At 42.1% G+C, this 18,080-nt stretch overlaps 1 protein-coding gene across 3 annotated transcripts in view; it reads left to right on the top strand.

The window, feature by feature from the left end:
- APP (amyloid beta precursor protein) overlaps positions 1-10,158 on the top strand; it is a 214,461-nt gene extending 204,303 nt beyond the window's left edge. For all 3 annotated transcript variants that reach the window (XM_069870690.1, XM_069870682.1, XM_069870673.1), the window contains 2 exons: positions 703-849; positions 8,896-10,158. In XM_069870690.1, the coding sequence (XP_069726791.1) occupies positions 703-849; positions 8,896-8,997 (249 nt within the window). In that variant the 3' untranslated portion in view covers positions 8,998-10,158. The remainder of the gene's footprint in view (positions 1-702; positions 850-8,895) is intronic.
- The last annotated feature ends 7,922 nt before the right edge of the window (positions 10,159-18,080 follow it).

The raw sequence follows: 18,080 nt of genomic DNA, 5'->3' as shown, positions 1-18,080 counted from the left end.
CACCATATTGCCTTGTCAGTACATATAATTGAAGCAGATCTTTTTTTCACACAACTTACCTCATCTAGGTCTCACATGAATGTTGTCATCCTCCAGGTATGGCTCATTCTCCTTTTACCCTGCAAAATCATGAAGCATCCCTTGGTAGTCACTCTTCATGCTTGGTTTTCTTGACTGCTTGTTTCGTTGATGTGAGAATGTTCTCCCAACTAGTTATGTGCAAGTTTCACTGTTGTCCTTCAGGTCTTCACTGCTCTTTTACTGAAGAAATGCATCATAGTCAAAACAAGCCACACAGATATAGATTTATGAATACTTCTGTGATTAACATTCTAAAAATTAAGAAATGTGTGTGCTCCCTGGTTACTCCTCTACAAGCTTATCAGTCATTTTTGCAATTAGCTTGACTCACCCAGGGAAAAAAAAAAAGGAACTACTATTTAAGATGTGTGTGAAGCAGAAACATGGAGATGAGCCTTGGCCACAGCACTGCTACACCAGGGGCAATACAGGTTTCCCAAATTGATCTTCTCCAACTGTGAGAGCTTTATGGTACAGCGATCCAGTTTTGGATTATTAGGATGGCATGCAATACTTTTTAATTACTGCTACTTCAATAGGCTTTATATTGCTACAGCAGGTAGACAGGCTAGCCAGATATTCAGTGCCACCTTAGCCACCTTCCTTTGTTTTATTTTGTAGGTGTTCTTTGCTGAAGATGTGGGTTCAAATAAAGGTGCCATCATTGGACTTATGGTGGGAGGTGTTGTCATAGCAACAGTGATTGTCATCACTTTGGTGATGCTGAAGAAGAAGCAGTACACATCTATTCATCATGGGGTTGTGGAGGTAAGAAAAGTACCAAGCACAACTGGTGTCACATGTACAACACAGTCAACAAGTTACTATGCAAATACATTTAAAAATGAAGAAACCATGGTTTTGGCTAGCCTCGTGTTCGGAGTTGGAGTGGTTGCATCTGACAGAGTCATAGAATCGTAGAATAACCAGGTTGGAAGAGACCCACCAGATCATCGAGTCCAACCATTCCTATCAAAAACTAAACCATGCCCCTTCGCACCTCATCCACCCATGCCTTAAACACCTCCAGGGAAGGTGAATCAACCACCTCCCTGGGTAGCCTGTTCCAGTGCCCAATGACCCTTTCTGTGAAAAATTTTTTCCTAATGTCCAGCCTAAATCTCCCCTGGCGGAGCTTGAGGCCATTCCCACTTGTCCTGTCCCCTGTCACTTGGGAGAAGAGGCCAGCACCCTCCTCTCTACAACCTCCTTTCAGGTAGTTATAGAGAGCAATGAGGTTTCCCCTCAGCCTCCTCTTCTCCAGGCTAAACAACCCCAGCTCTCTCAGCTGTTCCTCATAAGGCCTGTTCTCCAGCCCCTTCACCAGCTTTGTTACTCTTCTCTGGACTCGCTCCAGAGCCTCAACATCCTTCTTGTGGTGAGGGGCCCAGAACTGAACACTGTATTCGAGGAGTGGTCTTACCAGTGCAGAATACAGAGGGAGAATAACCTCCCTGGACTGCCTTATTTTGTAAATGCAGACATTGTAAACCATGTTAAGTTGGGTGTAAAGCCAAAAAAATCCCTTCTGGAACTATCCCAGACCAGTCACCTCATAATGTGAAAGTTCATTTTATAGGAAATTTAACCAATGAGCAGTTACTACAGAAGCAGGAAAATCTGGTTTTACTGATATTGGGAATTCACACACATGCACATTCCTTTATTTAGTTGGAAATAAACATTTGAGGCAAGTCATCTGTGGATTGTGCTCTGCGCTACAAGGATTTTCCCTATACAGATACTTTATTACTTTTTGTTGTCTAAGCAAGATTTTCTTCTGCCACCAGCAGCTTTTGATTTATGGCTAATCTGAAACTCATAGAATTGAGAAATAAATAATATGTGAGACTCTCATCTGGGATTTTCAAGATGAAAACTCTTGTTTCTTCCCTATCTACCAAGTAAATTTGTGGTCAGTTTACAGTAACTTAAAATATCGCATCTGTTGATTGGATTTATGATAAGATCTCTGTAAGGAGAAAAACTTAATATGACAACTAGAAGGGGGTTCATGTAACTTCCCTTTGTGTGTTGATACCTAGTTAGCTATATGATTGTCTGGTGTGCAGTTAAGTATTTGTATTAGCAAACACTTGAGACATTTATATGCTTTTGCCTTCCAAAACTGTTATTTTATATACTTTTGGTTGAAACTAAGTCTTATTCAAGTTACTGTTTGTGTTGGTTTCACCTTGAGTTAAATGAACCTTGCTTTGGTCCTGCTGGAGACATACATACTTCCTGATGCAGGTGTTCTACTGCTAGGAGTAGTGAAGGGTTTTCAAAATGTTTGAGTAAGCCTTTGTCTTAAGCCTGTGCTTGTGCGTTCCTATGTCCATGCTGTGTTTGCCCATGTGGTTTGAAGGAGAGAGCCTCTCTTCCACAGAGACATGCTCAGAAGAGCACCGACTGCTTGGGGTGAGATTTGAGCAGACATGAAGCTGTGCAGATTTTTGGACCAAGAGGCATAAAATAGCAAGCGAGACTCTCAGCTTTAACATTCCATATGAAAGCTTCCAGCCTATTTTGTAGAAAATTGAAACAAGTTTTAGTTTTAAACCACCAAGCTCATAGCTGCTGCCAACAGTTGTGCAACCTGAGACCCTCCCTTGGTTGAATTTAGCGACAACAAATTAGACCAGGAGTCTTGCTAGGCCAAAGACCTGAATCAGACATTGGATGTGGACATACCACTATTGCAGCACGACCTTAAAATATCGTGTTGGCTTCACCTTGTAGAATGACGTGGCCAAGGTAATCCTGGATTCCTACGAGCTTTCTTCAGTGATAGTGGACTTGGGAATGTTGAACTAGAAATAACATGCACAAGCTGAACAAGTAATTCATGTCAAAATGGCAGAGTTACTTAGGGTATAGAAACTTATACAGAAAAAGCCATAAAGCTATAGCATGCAGATCTACTACGAATATTAGTCAATTTGTAGTACCACACTGTAGATGGTGTTGCTTCATAGATTTTTCTGCATTGTGTCTGGCATTGGCAGGCAGGATTGCTCATTCTGCCAGACTTGCTCTGTGGTCTTGGCAGACTGCGTAGCCTCGCTGTCTGAGCTTCTCGTCTGCAGGAAACACATAACATCTATTTTTGTCCTAGGTTGATGAAAATTAATTTTGTAGCACTTACTTTGTGGAGGAAAAAAAAAAACCAAAGATCCATATACAATTGATGTTTAATATTAAAATGTCTTCGAAACTAAGCTGTTCCGTTCTAAAGAGGATTAATTTATTTAGCAACGGTACATCTTTTATGTGCTGTGCACAAAAAGCACGAAAGAGCAAAATCACTTGATGTAAAAATAACTATACATCAGTTCTAGGTTGGCTGAGTATATTTTAACAAATCTTGCTACCTGTTTGTTTCATGTCAGAAACTACTGTGAGAATTTAACTCTTTGATAAAGGATGCCAGATTACAAAGAGGTCCTGTTCCACTTGTATTGTTGTCTTACAGAAAGTTAACTCTGTAATACTTTTCCTCATTTCACTATAATTTCATTAACAAAAGATATTATTGGAAATCCTGTTAGCCTTTTTTTTAAGCTCTGAGGAGGAATATACTTGTCCTTTTTAGAGAAAGTGCCATAATGATTTTCTCCCATTTCTGAGAATTAAAATGTTTCGAAATAGTTCATCTTCCCCAGGAAAAGGACTTCCACAGTTCATTAGATAAACAGCTGAATGATTGAAAATTACTTATTGTATGTGCACATAGGAGCTCAGACAAACATTTTGAAGGTGGGTTTTGCGGGTGCACCCATCCCAGCTGTCTGTGGGAGGTTAATTGCTCGGTGAAAGCAGATGGCAAACCTCTTGCATCTCCTGTGTTCTGGACAACAGCTGACTGTCTCAACTTGTTCTTTTTGAGAATCTTTTTGAAGCTTACTTGCTTTCTGTTATGGAAGCAGCATCTCCAGCAGGCGCATGTGGGGAGACATCACAGGAGAAAGGCTTACAGAAGGAGCAGAGATGCCACTGAAATTGCTGTAGTCCTCTCCAAAGTCGATTTCTTAGAGTCTGATCTGCAGGTGTATATTAGGCAGCATCAATTCACCATTGTTTCGACAACAATGTTTTGTTAGTGCATTTCTGAGGGCTTCCAGCAGCTCCTGTCTGGGCTTTTGATCTGCTCAGTGTGTGTAGGGGCAGCACATGAATTTTTCTGCAGTATTAGCATCTTCCTAACTCCACATTAGGTTTTTCTCTGTGAAAGGTGGAGCAGAAGAGGATAGATGGACAGTCTCAAAAGAGGTTATCTACTTCACCAAGCTGTTTTCTCAAGAGATGTCACATCATAGAAATGAGAAGTGCCTAGGCTGCTTCTCAGCAGTGCTTGAGAAGCCACACTTCTTACATGCTGTGTTCAACTTCTGCCACCTCCATAATGGGTGCAAAAAGCTTCTTAAAATGGTAAAGGGCTTTAGGGATTTACTGACAAGGAGATAATTGGGTTCAAAGCATGTTATTTGGCAGAGAATGCCTAGGACAGAGGTTGTAAGGAATGAGAGGAGTGGTTTGACAGAATCAAAATGGGTAAAAATGTGCAGAAGAGAAGACATTAAGGGTGAGTGATAGTGCAGGTAGGTTAGTGGTGAGATGGATTACCTTGTAGCAGACAGCTACAGGGGGGAGAGGTGCAAGTGTACCAGCACTAGTCATTTTAAAGGCAGAACAGGAAATGAAAAAAAAAATTAAGATTGCAAGTAGGACCCTAAATAAATGCATTTCATCTATAAACACCATATTTCAGAGGTTATTGGACTTTCACTGAAAACTAATCTTATCAAAGTGGGGGTTTAGTGTGGAATATTGTCCAAGGATGTTAAAAATTGTCTGATTTTGCTATCCATCATATTTTTTGTTAATCTTTCTCCTCCTTGATTTTCTAATTTTCTCTAGTTTCTCATCAATTCTTTATTCTCTTCCTCCGTACGCTTCCTTTAATTCTTTTTTTGTTATATTGTTGTCTTACCCTGTTTCTTTCCTGCAGGCAGGTTATGCTGTGTGCTTATCACATCTTATAGTCCTGAATAAGAAGTGCTGAGTGGGAGGCTTAAGCTAAAATGGGTGACAGGGTTCAACAGTGTTGTTTGGAGCTTAAATATGAAGTAGTGCAGCACACAGGTTCTGGCATTCCCCTCCTTTGCATCCCAGCCTAGTGGAGGGAGCCTCCTGGAAAGGGAGATGCTCTGAGGTGTGTATTGGTGCACGGAGACCCCTGGTCTCTCAATCCCAGTGCTTTATATTGCTTTATATTGTTGGTGGGTTCAGTTGTGGACTGAGGCTCTCACTTCTTGATTTGGACTAGCACCACATAGTCCTGTAGCATGGTGTTACTGCACACAAGAACCAGGGCTGATGTGACGCTACAGCAACCCCTTCAGGAGTGGAAGGAAGGGTGGCTTTTCCTCTGCACTTGCTTTTTATCTGTCTTTTCTGTAAGTGCTGAAAATGCTACAGGAACACTTACTTTTGTCCCTGCTTTGTTCTTCTTTTCCCTTCACAGCCGTATTAGTGGCAGCTTTAGCAGCAACAGATGGCATGCAGACACATGGAAACAGTTAACACTGTTAAATTCGCATGGTCCTCGGGGCAGGGATTGGGCCGTGTTCTTGTAAAGCCTATATGGAATGGGTTTGTTAGGGCCTCCTGCTTTTATACTGATGACATAGATTGAAGACAAGTGCTCTGCCAAACATCAGTAGTGTCGAGGGATTGCCAGAAGTAGATTCACTGCATATGGATATAGATGGTGTGTCTGTGTGAAAGGAGAAGTTGGCAGCCCCTAGAGAAAAGACAGGTAAAGCAGCAGGAAGTGACCCGGCCCATGGATATATTTTCAGACATGAGTACTTCTCACTGCCTCTCACCCAGCCCCACCGCTGCTCTCTCTGCTGGCCATAGGTGAGACTTGAGCAGTACGTGTGGTCGAGTCTTTAAAATATGAGTGCACAGTTGTACGCTGCCTGCTGAGCATGTTGTTGTACAGAAATATCATGGGGATTTGGGTGTAGAGGTTGAAGAGGAGACAGGCTGTGAAATTCCCAGAAGTTCTCCTGGCCTTGATGGATCCGAATGATTGTTGACAGCTAAGCTGAACACTCACTGCTCACGTGGTCTGGCCAGGGGAATCTTGCATCCTTCAGTAGAAGAGAAAAAGTTTCTTTCATCACTTCTGGAGAGAAGGGGGGGCAGGGAAAGAAAAACAGTATTTTTTTCATCCTTAGTTCTAAAACAAGGGAAATCTGGAAAAAGCAGCTTAAAGCAAGTGCACTATCCTAAAGGAGGATCTGACTGCCTGAAAGCATGTCACAGGAGATGAAGAAATAGATGTATTTTGGGTTTGTTGCATAAGAGAAATACTCCATGCAAATCCAAGTGTTTGGGGTTTTTTTTAAAAAAAAAAGAGAGAGAGAAAACCAGCCTTTCCAATGGCAGTATTTTAACAGCAAAAAAAAGGCCAGGTTATATTACAGAATCAGAAGAAACACAGAGAGCACCATGTCAGCTCAGCCCAGTGACCCTTTCTGCTTAGCATTCTGTTCTCTGCCAGCAAGAGTCATGGGCTTGCTGGAATGTGTGGGATGCCCAGCTAAGGAGAGTTTTACAATAGCTTGTGAGCAAAAGCAGTATGTGACCCTTACAGCTGGGTATTTCATAAAAATGTGCAATTATTCCTTAAGAAAAAGAGATTTTTTTATAGGAAATACGGTATTGATTTAAAATGCAGCTTGAGAGTTGAAACATGGATGAGGAAGTTGGGAGCGGGTACAGGTATGAAAGTGGATCAGATTTGAGGTTAGCTGTTCATCTGAGCAGATCAATACACGTGCCACACAGAGAACCATTTCTTCTCTTAAGTAATAAATAAAAGAACATCAAGACAGAAGATGGCTCTGAGAAGAGCATCTTTCTGGTGGTGCTGTGGGGAAAGGTGGTCCTGTGATATAGCCTACCAAAGTAAATGAATGGCTGCAAAAATAAGCCGAGCTGCGTGGAAGAACAGATCTTTAATCTATCTCTAGGATATTGGATAACAACTTACTGAAGGTCATAGTTTGTCCTCACTGAGGCTGAGTTATTTCCAGTATTGTGCAGTAGATTTAAAATGAGTATCAGACATAAGTACTTCTCCTTTTGTTTATTTGTGAAAAGCTTAGAGTAAGTTAGCCTGCTATAGAAGGCTTCTTGAGAGAATATGCTTTCTGTTATCAGTTATTTTTATGTTAAAAATGAATGGATGCTTTTCTTAAAGGTCACTACTTGGAGGAATCCATGGTAAAATGTTCATACCTAATACTTCAGTGTAGAGTTTAGGCACCTTCCTGATTTTGAATTTCTGACAATGTAAAATTCCCCTTTTTACCTTCTCTTTTAAGATCTCTCAAACACTAAAGGTAACAGATAGCAGATGAAATAGCTGACAAAGAGTTTCTTAGCTTTGTTTTCATAAGTGTTTAGCAAAATAGCTAGGATACAATAGGTTTTGAATATACAATAGCTAGAGAGCTATTTCAGCAGAGGTAAAATTACCTAATCCACTTTTAAAGATTGTTCTCACCCACTCTTTAATGGAGTTTTATATTTCTGTAACGTTCAGTGAAGAAACAAAATAATTTGTGGAGTCACAGGTATTCAACAGAAAAGTTTTGACTGAGCTCTCTTTATGCCTGTCTTCCTAGTTATCAAGAAAGATCAATTTTTGTTAAGTAGAAATACTTAAACCATTGCAGACACATCAAGGTTTTTGTCACTAAATTGAACCAAACTCAACCCTGGAGATAGAAAAGTTCTGTTTCTGTGAGTGTAATGGGATTTTTTGTTCACCTTGTGCCTGGCTACTCTGGCACTTCCTTGCTACCCTCATTTTACTTTTCCAATTATTTTTTCTTGGTCTTGAGACCACAGCATCTGCAACAGATCTGAGAGCACAGTATAGACAGAAGGCAGGCTCAAGCCACTTCCTTCAGCTTTTTAGTGAGCTTTTTCTTTTCTTTTGAGATCCAATTGCTCCCAAGTACAAATACCAATATATATATATCCTGGGGAGGGGGAAACTAATAATGGGAGACTAGTGGGGAGATGTAAAATCTATCCCCTTTTGGGTTTTGTGGAGTTGCATGCTTCCTGAGCCAGACAACAAAATCCAAAGCTGGTACTGCTGAGTTTGGTCAGCTGGTTTTAAAGTCCTGCCGCAAAAAAAAAAAAGAGTAGGAGAGTTGTTCCTGTTGCCTTGTCTTCTCCTGCATACGACTTTACAAAAATGGAACCATGGCTATCCAAGCTGGAAGGTCCATCGCTTGCAAATTGCTCCTCTAATATTGCAGGGTGCAATGCCCTCTGTTGATTTTGTTCATGAGGCCACTGGCAGTCCTGCATAACTTGGAGAGAAGAGTTTTCAGAGACAGTTCTCTCTTCAGGCAATGTAAGAGCTTCCATGTCCTAGGTTTAATAGTTTTTTAAACAGAGAAGTATCCCTATCACTTCCCGGCCACCTTTCCTTTAGACTTTCTTATGAGATTTGGACTGAGCTTGGGATCAAACTTACTTCTCCCTTTTCTGTTAAAAAGAAATAAAACCAAACGAAAAACCCCACAAACAGAACCACAACCTGGGGGAGGAGGAACAAACTTTCCTCAACTTTAAACCCCATGTTGAATTTCAGAGGGTGCTTTCTGCCTGAATGCACAAGACAGGGTTACAGAGTATGTTGTGTGGCCATAAAGGAGGGAAACAGGAAGTGTGCTGCGAATTCAACAAGAATCTGACCTTGAATGTCTCTTCTCACAACAGGTGGATGCTGCAGTGACACCAGAGGAGCGCCACCTTTCCAAGATGCAGCAAAATGGCTATGAAAATCCCACCTACAAGTTCTTTGAACAGATGCAGAACTAGGACACCACAGCAACCTCATGAGTTGAACAGCAGAATGATTGCTTCACTGCCCATCGGTGTTCAGTTATAGAATAATGTGGAAAGAAAGGAAAACACTGTTTTATTATTTACTCATTCTCGCCTTTTGACAGCTGTGCTGTAACACAAGTAGATGCCTGAACTTGAATTAATAAAATCAGTAATGTATTTTCTCTCTCTTTCTCTTTACATTTAAGTCTTTACACTACGTTATTAATGAATGTTTTTTGTGTACTGTAAAGAGGTTAGCTGTATTTAACTAGTGCATGGATAGATTCTCTTTCTCAATTATTTATCATGTAGCTCCTTAGCCAGTTGTATATTATTCTTGTGATTTGTGACAAAAATTAAGTCCTAATTGAAATATGCTTTAAGAGTTGATGGGGGTTGCTTTCTGTGTCTGTGGGGTTTAGCTGCTTCTCTTTGCTGCGCATTTTTTTCTGATCACTATGCATTTTAAAGTAAAACAACATTTTTTAAAAAGTATTCCAGATGAGTTATTGAAATTCTTTTCCTCTGCAGCTGCATTTTATTGTACAGATTGTTGCTCCTGCTGTATTAGTGGTGTAGAAAACATGGGAATACACATTCGTTTCTTTGTGCCTGTTTTATGTGCACACTTTAGGCATTGAAAGGTAAATTTTATTTTCTTTTCCATGTATCTTTTTGATCTTTAAAAAAATATTAAAAAGAATCCCTGTTAATTGTGAGCACTTTGAGGGGGGGAAAGTGCCTGCTGGTTGAAAATTAACGGGGATCCTCTGCAGGATGATTGTACAGAACCATTGCTTATGAATTGATAGCTTTCTACACTGTGTTACATAAATAAATTAAGAAAAAACATTTGGGCGAGAGTTTTCTTTGGAGCCAGAAAACAAAGATCTCTGAAATTCAATCGTTTAAACAGAAAACATGGATGTTCACACAGAGAGAGGGTTGGGAAGGGGTTTTCCTACAAGAATTGTGGCATTTGCAGTCAGACCAGAGCAGAAGGAAGATAGCAGCAAGATAGGGTGGGACCGAGGGGCGCCGATTTTGGCACATCTGCCCCTCTAAGATGTCGTCTCTTTTTTTTCCTTCTTTCATTCTTTCTTTCAGTTTGTATAATAGTGTTTTAATGTAAATAAACACATTCCCAGAGGAGCCCTGTTGTAGTGTGTTTCTGCACCAACCAGCTGACCTCGCGCAGAGGAGTGTGGCATGAATGAGGTTATAACCTCCCAGCTCCCCGTCTATGCCTCCAACGTGCCTCATTGGTGAACGCAGGGAGAGGCCTCTCCAGCTGCAAGATCATCCAGACTGGCACTGGGGTATGACAGTGGGTGCCCAGGAAGGGTAAAATAGCACCATCAGTACTTTTGTCCCAAAAGCTGTAGGAAGGGGTAAAAGCTATTAGTGAGCTGTGGTACGTAACCCCCAGCCTTCTGCCTGTTACCAGCTGACACCTGACCAAGAGCTTCCTTCAGCTCTGGCCCTGTGCACAGCGAGAGAACAGTAACCCATGCCGCAAGGCTCACCTGCCCAGAGAGGTGAGACCACAGCAGTGAGTGGACCCTGTGATCTCTAAGGGAGCTTCTGTTCCCAGCTCATGGCAAGGACCCCTTAGGCTGAATTTTGATGGAGCTACAGGCTGGTTTATAGTGTAAAACTGGAGGACCATGCTGTGTGGAAAAGGAAAAAAAAAACTATTTCATTGCAATGAGCGGGTTAGATGAAGCAGGACTGAGGAAAAAGAGCTAGGAGCAGAACAAAGCAAGACAAGCAGGGAAAGCCTCTTGTTAAATCCTTTTACCTGCCACAGCAGCCTCTTCTCCAGCATCACCTGCAGCTTTTGTCTCAAGCGAGATGGCGCAGCACAGTTCCAGACCTCAACTAAGACATGACTACATTTTCCAGCCCTATTTCACTGACTCATCCCTCTTCCATGTCCATGACCTTCCACAAAACCTCACTTATTCAGCTGATTCAGCTCCTGGCCTGGGACACAGCTGTGCTGGCCAGCTGAGCAGGCAACTTCCCGTTGCCTGTCACCGACAAGGTCTATATTCCCTTTGACCTCCCATCCCCACTATATCAAAGGAATTCAGCGCTAGAGATCAGAGCCCTGGGAATGCTTGGTGTTATTTGCAGGCCCTAGAGCATCGGTGGTTTATAAAGCACTTGCAGAATGTCCCCAAAGGATTTACCATCTCCAGTTTTAAAGCTGGACTGTTTGGGCCAGAATAATGGGCAATGATGAGCAGAGGCCCTCAAGTCCATATTGCCTCAAAAGAAAATTTTTTCTATTGAAAATATTTAGGCTTAGGCTCGTGTTTGTTTGTGTAGGTCTTGTTAGATAGATCACAGATATTCCCTAGAAAGGAACACATGACTCTTCTGTGCACACGTCCAGTATCACAGAAAAAGATCCCACTGCAGGGGGAAACCAAAGACATAATTCAATTTAGTGCAGTCTCATTAAAGGAGCATTATCAAAATTCCTTTTAGGAGAAGCTGGAGTAATCCATAAGATACAGAGGGCCATAGGCCTTTAGCACAAATCCCATTTATAATACCATAATCCCATGCAATCTCAGTTATAGAAAAATGCAATTAATTGGAACAGTAATTCCCAGTCAGAGAAGCTTCCTGGTGAAGGGTAATTTGTGCAGCGAGGCTGGTGCTGCCCTTGCTGCTTGTGGACCAACTGTTAATTAATCACTCGGTTTTATGCACTGATTAAGTGTTCAGGTTTTATGCTTCTTTCCACCTAGACACGCTTATGAAAGAAAGGCGATAACTGCACATCTTGGTGTGTACATAAAGCACAGGGGGTGAACAAAATTCCTGAAACTTTAAAACAAACAATCCCAGAGCTGCAACTCTGAGAGCTGCCCAGCAATTTATTACAGTTCCCAGGTAACTGTGGCAGCCTCCTGCCTGTCTCTAGCCATGCAAGCTCCTTATTGTGGAAAGATTATGCTAGAAGTGAATAAAAACAGTTTGACAGGCTCATAAAGTCGAAAAGCTGACAGAGGATGGTAGTTAAGCATCTCGCTTCCAAGTGTGGGATTGATTGTGTATCATCCACTTCAGCAATAAACCAAGTGGGGTGGTTGCATGCATCTACGGGCTGGAAACAAAATTCTACTCCCCAGCCCCTAGGAAATTGCTCTTGGCAAGGGGGATAAATAAAATAAAAATATCCCTGGCTGTTGAGTTGATACATTTAATGGGAAAAGTTCTCTAGCCTGAGTCATTTTGACAGAATGGGGTTAGGGAGCACTTGCACTACAGGTTCAGCAGCACAGTTGGCAAGGGGAGCAGTGCAAGCAGATATGAGGGCCAACCTCAAACTCTTTGGCCACTCACACACCTGCTGGTTTGTGAAGATGCCGGCAGTCCTGTTCTTGGTTGGTTTTCACAGGCCAACTCAGTTTAATGACTACCAGATGTGAGGCACGTGCTAGATGAGCCACTCTAAAAAAGATGCATCGATCTGACAAGCTCTGCATTCGCTGCCTGCCTTTTACTACATTTGGTTCCAGCTACAAGGTGGTCTAGGAAAAGCAAACTGATACCTGATCTTGACCTTGCAGAGAACAGCTCGCAGAGACTGTGTTTTCCATCAGGTCTGTCATGATCTTTGCACGGCTCTGAAGTCTCCATCCTCATTATATCTTCACTTAGCAAGGCAATTTCAAGGCCGTTGCTGTGTGGCCAAGTGGCTCATTTTTATTGTTTAAACTAATGGATTTTGTGGATGGTGGGTAAGCTGCTGTTAAAACACCTCCAGGCAGCAGGATTGGAAATATCCTAATGGCATGTGAGAACAGATTACAAATAATGCTGTGTGCAGCGTCCTGGTTGAGTTCCTCTCAATTTTTCCACCACTTGAAAACAAGGGGCTTGGCTTGGTCAGGCCAGGATGGCTGTTCTCTCTCCTTGGTTGCCAGTAAGTCTCTCTTCCACCTTCCACCTTCTTCCCAGAAGAAGCAAGCACTAGATCTTCCCTGCAGCTTTCTACAGTACTGGTAAATATGTTTGGCTGATTATGCAGAAAAATCTTTTAAAGTTCCAAATATAAGTATTGGGATTTATATGGAGGTAATAAAATATTCTGGCTTTAATGGGATTCTTAGCATAATTGAATTTGGACACTGAATTGGAGAATGATTTGCCCTAACTCCAAAAAAAAAAAAAGAGAGAGAAAAATAGCTGGCACAGGATAGACACCTCTCAGCAGGGACTGACCATAATCTGCAGGGGGCAGATTATTGAAACAGCTGTGAGACTGCTGCTGGGCCAGAATGGGATGTGGTAATTATGGTCATTTTGAGTCCCTAACCACCACACCAAGTTCACCTAACTATCTCTAAGTGCTACTTCAGCCTACAGCTCTGGCTACTGTTTCAAGTGCAGGATCTTTTTTTTCCACTTAATTAGGATGAGGGCTGGGGAGAAATGGGCAAAATCACATTTACCCCGCATGCTGCTTCTCTAAAAAGAGTTTATGGTAAAAGCTCCACATCCCTTCAGCCCCTGCACAGAAATGGGATCAAACCCCAGCTATGGGCAGCAGTGGTTGCTGGCAGGAGGCAACCGAGCTCGAGCAAATTTGATTTCTAGACCCCTTTAAAGAAATAAGAAAACCTGGAACAAATAAATACTGAAGAAGCTGGGTTTATTTTCCTTTGAACAGACTTGTGCCTCAACCTGCTTTATTAAAGAAAACAAGATGGTGGGGAGGGAAACGTCTATTTTTAATGAATTTTTCTTTATGACATTTTTTAAATGAAATTTTTGTGTCATAAGAACCTGGCTGGCCCCTGGGGAGGAGGGGAGGAGGCTGTGCTGGTCAGTGCCAGGACAACAGGCCATGGAGCTCCACAGCCTGGCACTGGGCTGGCGCAGGGGTGTGTCACCGTGTCACAGCAGCACCTGGCTGGGATGGAATGGCAAGCCCAGGGCTCTGAGGCTGCCTGGATGGAGCATGCTGAGCGCTGTGTCCTGGCCTGCCCACGCTGGCTATGGTGAATACACTGCTCTTCTGCCAAGCAGTAGCAGGCCAGAGCCACAGCTGTGGGTGTCTGTAATGTTCAGGCAACACAAGGATGAACCAACATTTTAATCCAGCTGCGATTGAGCCCAGTAATTACAAGCTTGATGTCACAACGTCGTATCAGCAGTAGTGAGGACTGGAATGCTGCCCCATGCTTTACAGGCAGTGACCACCGAGAGGGACTCTGCTTATCGGTCTGCATCAGGGAAGTTAAACCACAGTAAAACTGCCTTTAGCACCTGTGGAGTCATGGAGCTCCTGGTCTGCTGCCCGTGCTCAATGACACAGCACTACAAAAGAAGATCATCACCTACCTTGCTGATAGGATCATTAGAAACCCCTTATTTGCAACAGAATTGAGTCTTCTCAGAGCTGAAGTGAACAATGAGCAACAAAAGGATGAGCTGCAATTATCTGCCTTTTTTAAAAAATATCATTTGTGCTTATTACCTATACAGAGGATTGTCATACAGTTTTGTTTTGGTTTTCTGACACAGAAAACTTGTATTGCCAAGGCTCTTGGCTGGTTGTGGTAACAGGGTTGCTAGAAAATATGCTATGAAAGCGTGTGGGCTGCCACAATTCAGTAGTCAAAGCAGTTTAACAGTCAACAGCCTATGTTTTGCAAAGCCTAAATTTTACATGGTTGGTATAGAAAAAGGTGTACCAAATCTAGATATAGAGAACGAAACTCTCGGTTCAGTGTCCCAGGATAGGTGTTATCCTTCAAAGCCCCCATAAATGAAGGGGAATTCAGGATGCACAATCAACTCTCAGCCTCTTCTAAGAGAGAAAGAAATACGTAGAGCCACAGAAGGATTTCATCCATGATCCCAGTCCTACTCATGATTTGTAGTTTATCCAGGAAACAACTAAAACCTACACCCTGATCCTCTTCAATGCATAATCAGTGCCCTAAGCAGGGAGCAGAAGACATCTTCCAAAGAGTGTAGGACTCACCAATGGAGGCTTAAAGTAGAGAGAGAAAAGCCTGATTGCACTGAATGATATTAGCATGAGCAAGATTCTCCTAAGCCAACACAGATGAGAACAGAAAGAATAAGGAATAGCAGAAACACACACATGGATGTATAGTGTCCACCTATGTCCAGCATCCTGCTTCCGATGGTGACCAAAAATGGAGAGCTGGGGAAGGGTGTGAGAGATTCCCAGACAGCCACTGTATTCTCCCTGAGAAGTCTCACTTTGTTAGGACTTCTTGAAAGGTCCAAGTGACTGAACACATGGTAGCTCCTGCAAACCTCAGAGAACATTTGACATTCACAACACCTAGTCCAGATAGACACACCTAGAACATGGCAGTGCAAGGTGGGGCTTTGATGGAATGCAGGCATATAGGTCCTCTTTATAATAGAAATACCACAGCAGAGTGTCTCTAGCCAAGATGAGTGCTACTGCTCTTGGCCTATATTGACATTTTAATGCAGAATTATGTTTGTGACACAGAATCATTTGAATAAACCCCAGCAATTATTGGTAAGCGACATGTCTGAGAATAAACTCTCTTTAATTGGGCTGAATATGTAACAGTCCTATCAAAGGGCTAAATCATCATTCTGAGCATGAGACCGATCAATTAATGAAGTGCTTATACATAATAGTTATACAACATAATGCAAATCAGAATGATAATTTTGTGAATTCCTGAGAACTCCCACATTTTCCAGCCTTCTGGAATCAGGATCCAATATGATTGTAGTTGAAGTTGCCGCTGAGTTCATGGTTAAGCTCAATATAAATGTAGATTGAAGATGGCGTCAGGGTTCAAATCTAAACCCGAGAACTCCAGGAACAGTTGCAGTACTGTGACAGAAGGGTATGATAGACAGTATTTTGTACTTCTTTCTGTGATATCACGTTAAAAACGTATGTGCAATTAGAAATCTATTGAGTAGCTGACTATCCCAGTAACGATAGACCAGCCTATAATATACACTGAGCCTCAGGTGCTAATCAAGTGAATAGGCTCAGCTTCAGTGAGCTGCCGTACCTCACTCACCCATATTGCCACACCAAGATAAACTCTGTTGGCCTGCAAGTCCCTTCTGCCCTTACAGTGAAGCTGTATGAATCCCATTCTGGGAAGATGCCTGTGATTTCATGCCACTGCTCCTGAAACAGAAGTACAAAGAGGCAGGTAGACCAGGCAGTGCCCACCCATCCACATCAGGCTGCAGGTAGGTGTGCCAAGGATGCTGACATTTTCCTTCCCATCTTTCCTAAGTGCAGGCTCAGTCCATGCCCATCAACCAACTAGAGTCCATTTGATATACCATGATGAAGAGATACAGCTCTTCGTGGCTTCAGAGTATGAAGAGTTTCTTAGTTTCATCATAGCCAATGATAAGCACAGTGGCAGGAGCCTTCCTCAGCATATGGGACACGAGAGCGAAAGTCTTCAGCTGCAGAAGTTTCAAACACCCTTTTCCCATTTATTCCAGTAGAGCAACCTGCCTACACAGTTACATGGCTGTTCAACACTGCATGGAGGCTCTTCTGTTCAGCTCATGTGATCTTATAGCATCAAATTAACTGAGCCTGGGAGAAAAAGAGCCTAAGAAAGTTCCTGCAAGGTAGTTACAAGGGTTTGGTTTTGTTCATCCAAATGGGGAAAGTTATGGAGTTCTGTATTAAAAACCAGCTTAATATAAAATAAACCTCAACTGTATTTTATGAGCAGAAGATTAAACCTTGCACAGTTTCTGGAAGGAGGAGACATACAAACCTTCTCTCTAGGGAGGATTTATTGCCCTACTTTAAGAGGAAGCAGAAGCAGAGCTCTGAAGCCCTGAGGATATGGAATAAACTACGCATGTCCTCAGTTTTTCTTATTGGTTTGCTAGAGGGCTTTCCAATCATTACCCTGACTGTAAGACCTCATCTGAGGCTTGGGAGCCAAATGTTAAAAAATAACCGCACAGCTTTTACATACATCAGTCTTCTATTGATCTGCCTAAAATCATGAAGCCTGGCATATGGCTTTGATAGCCGAATGTGAGAGCTGTAACAAGTTTAGTTGAAAGAAGGAGCATTCTGCAACATTAGCGGTCGTGTGCATTCAAAACATGTGCTTGAGCAATGCAAGATCCTGAGACTTCGATGCATTATGCATTCTTAGCTGCCTGCCGATTTCTTCAGGACTTTGAAGACAGACTCACATCTCACTTCTAAGCGCTGCATTGCACTCACGTGGTCTACACACAGCCTGCTTGTGACGCTGAGGTCGAAGTGCAAGGCGAGATATTTGTGAGATTAGTCCAGTCTGTCATCGGCCCAAATGAATTACCTAAAGTTGCTGATGCTGACATGGAGTAAAAGATCATATTCCTCATTTGTGATTATATATTTGCCCTTAAAGAAAAACCCACTTCCATAGCCTGCTTGTGAACGCAACCAATTTTGTGTCGGAAAAGTAACCAAGTTAGCATATCTGAAATACATACTTGTTAAAAATGCAATGCCTGCATGCAGGCAAGAACCCAAAAGCCAGGGTTTTAGGCTCAGGCGTGAGTATGAAGATTCACTTTTTCCCTCGTAAATTTTCTTTCTTAGCCCAATAGTACACAAAAAGACAAATACGACTAATACCTCATCAAACCATTTCTTTTGCTGACTGGGAAGGGAGCTAAACAATGCTACTATTATTTCTATTTTGAAAGAATTGTGAACTCTTTGAGATCTGCAGCTATGTACCTTTAGAAAATACACAAGAATCTCAGTAACATAGACTTTTATATTTAGAAATTCAAATTTAAATACACAACTCGGGAAATGTAAGTCAAAGGGCATAATAAAAATAGGCCTCTGTCTCCCAGTCAACTGCGTTAAGAATACAGGCTTGTACATGCATTTCTACGAACCTATAATTACAATGAACACTAAATATACACACAGTGTAGGCAAGTCAGTGTTAGCTGAATGGCATTTTAAATGGCTCCATATGTTTTTGACTTAACTGCTTTGTAAATGTACACAATAAAATCCTCAACATTTTGCTACTGCG

This window comes from Phaenicophaeus curvirostris, chromosome 1 (genome assembly GCF_032191515.1).
Source record: "Phaenicophaeus curvirostris isolate KB17595 chromosome 1, BPBGC_Pcur_1.0, whole genome shotgun sequence".
NCBI classification, from domain to species: Eukaryota; Metazoa; Chordata; class Aves; order Cuculiformes; family Cuculidae; genus Phaenicophaeus; species Phaenicophaeus curvirostris.
Note: the sequence above shows the minus strand (reverse complement) of the source record. Positions and strands in the feature narration are given on the sequence as shown.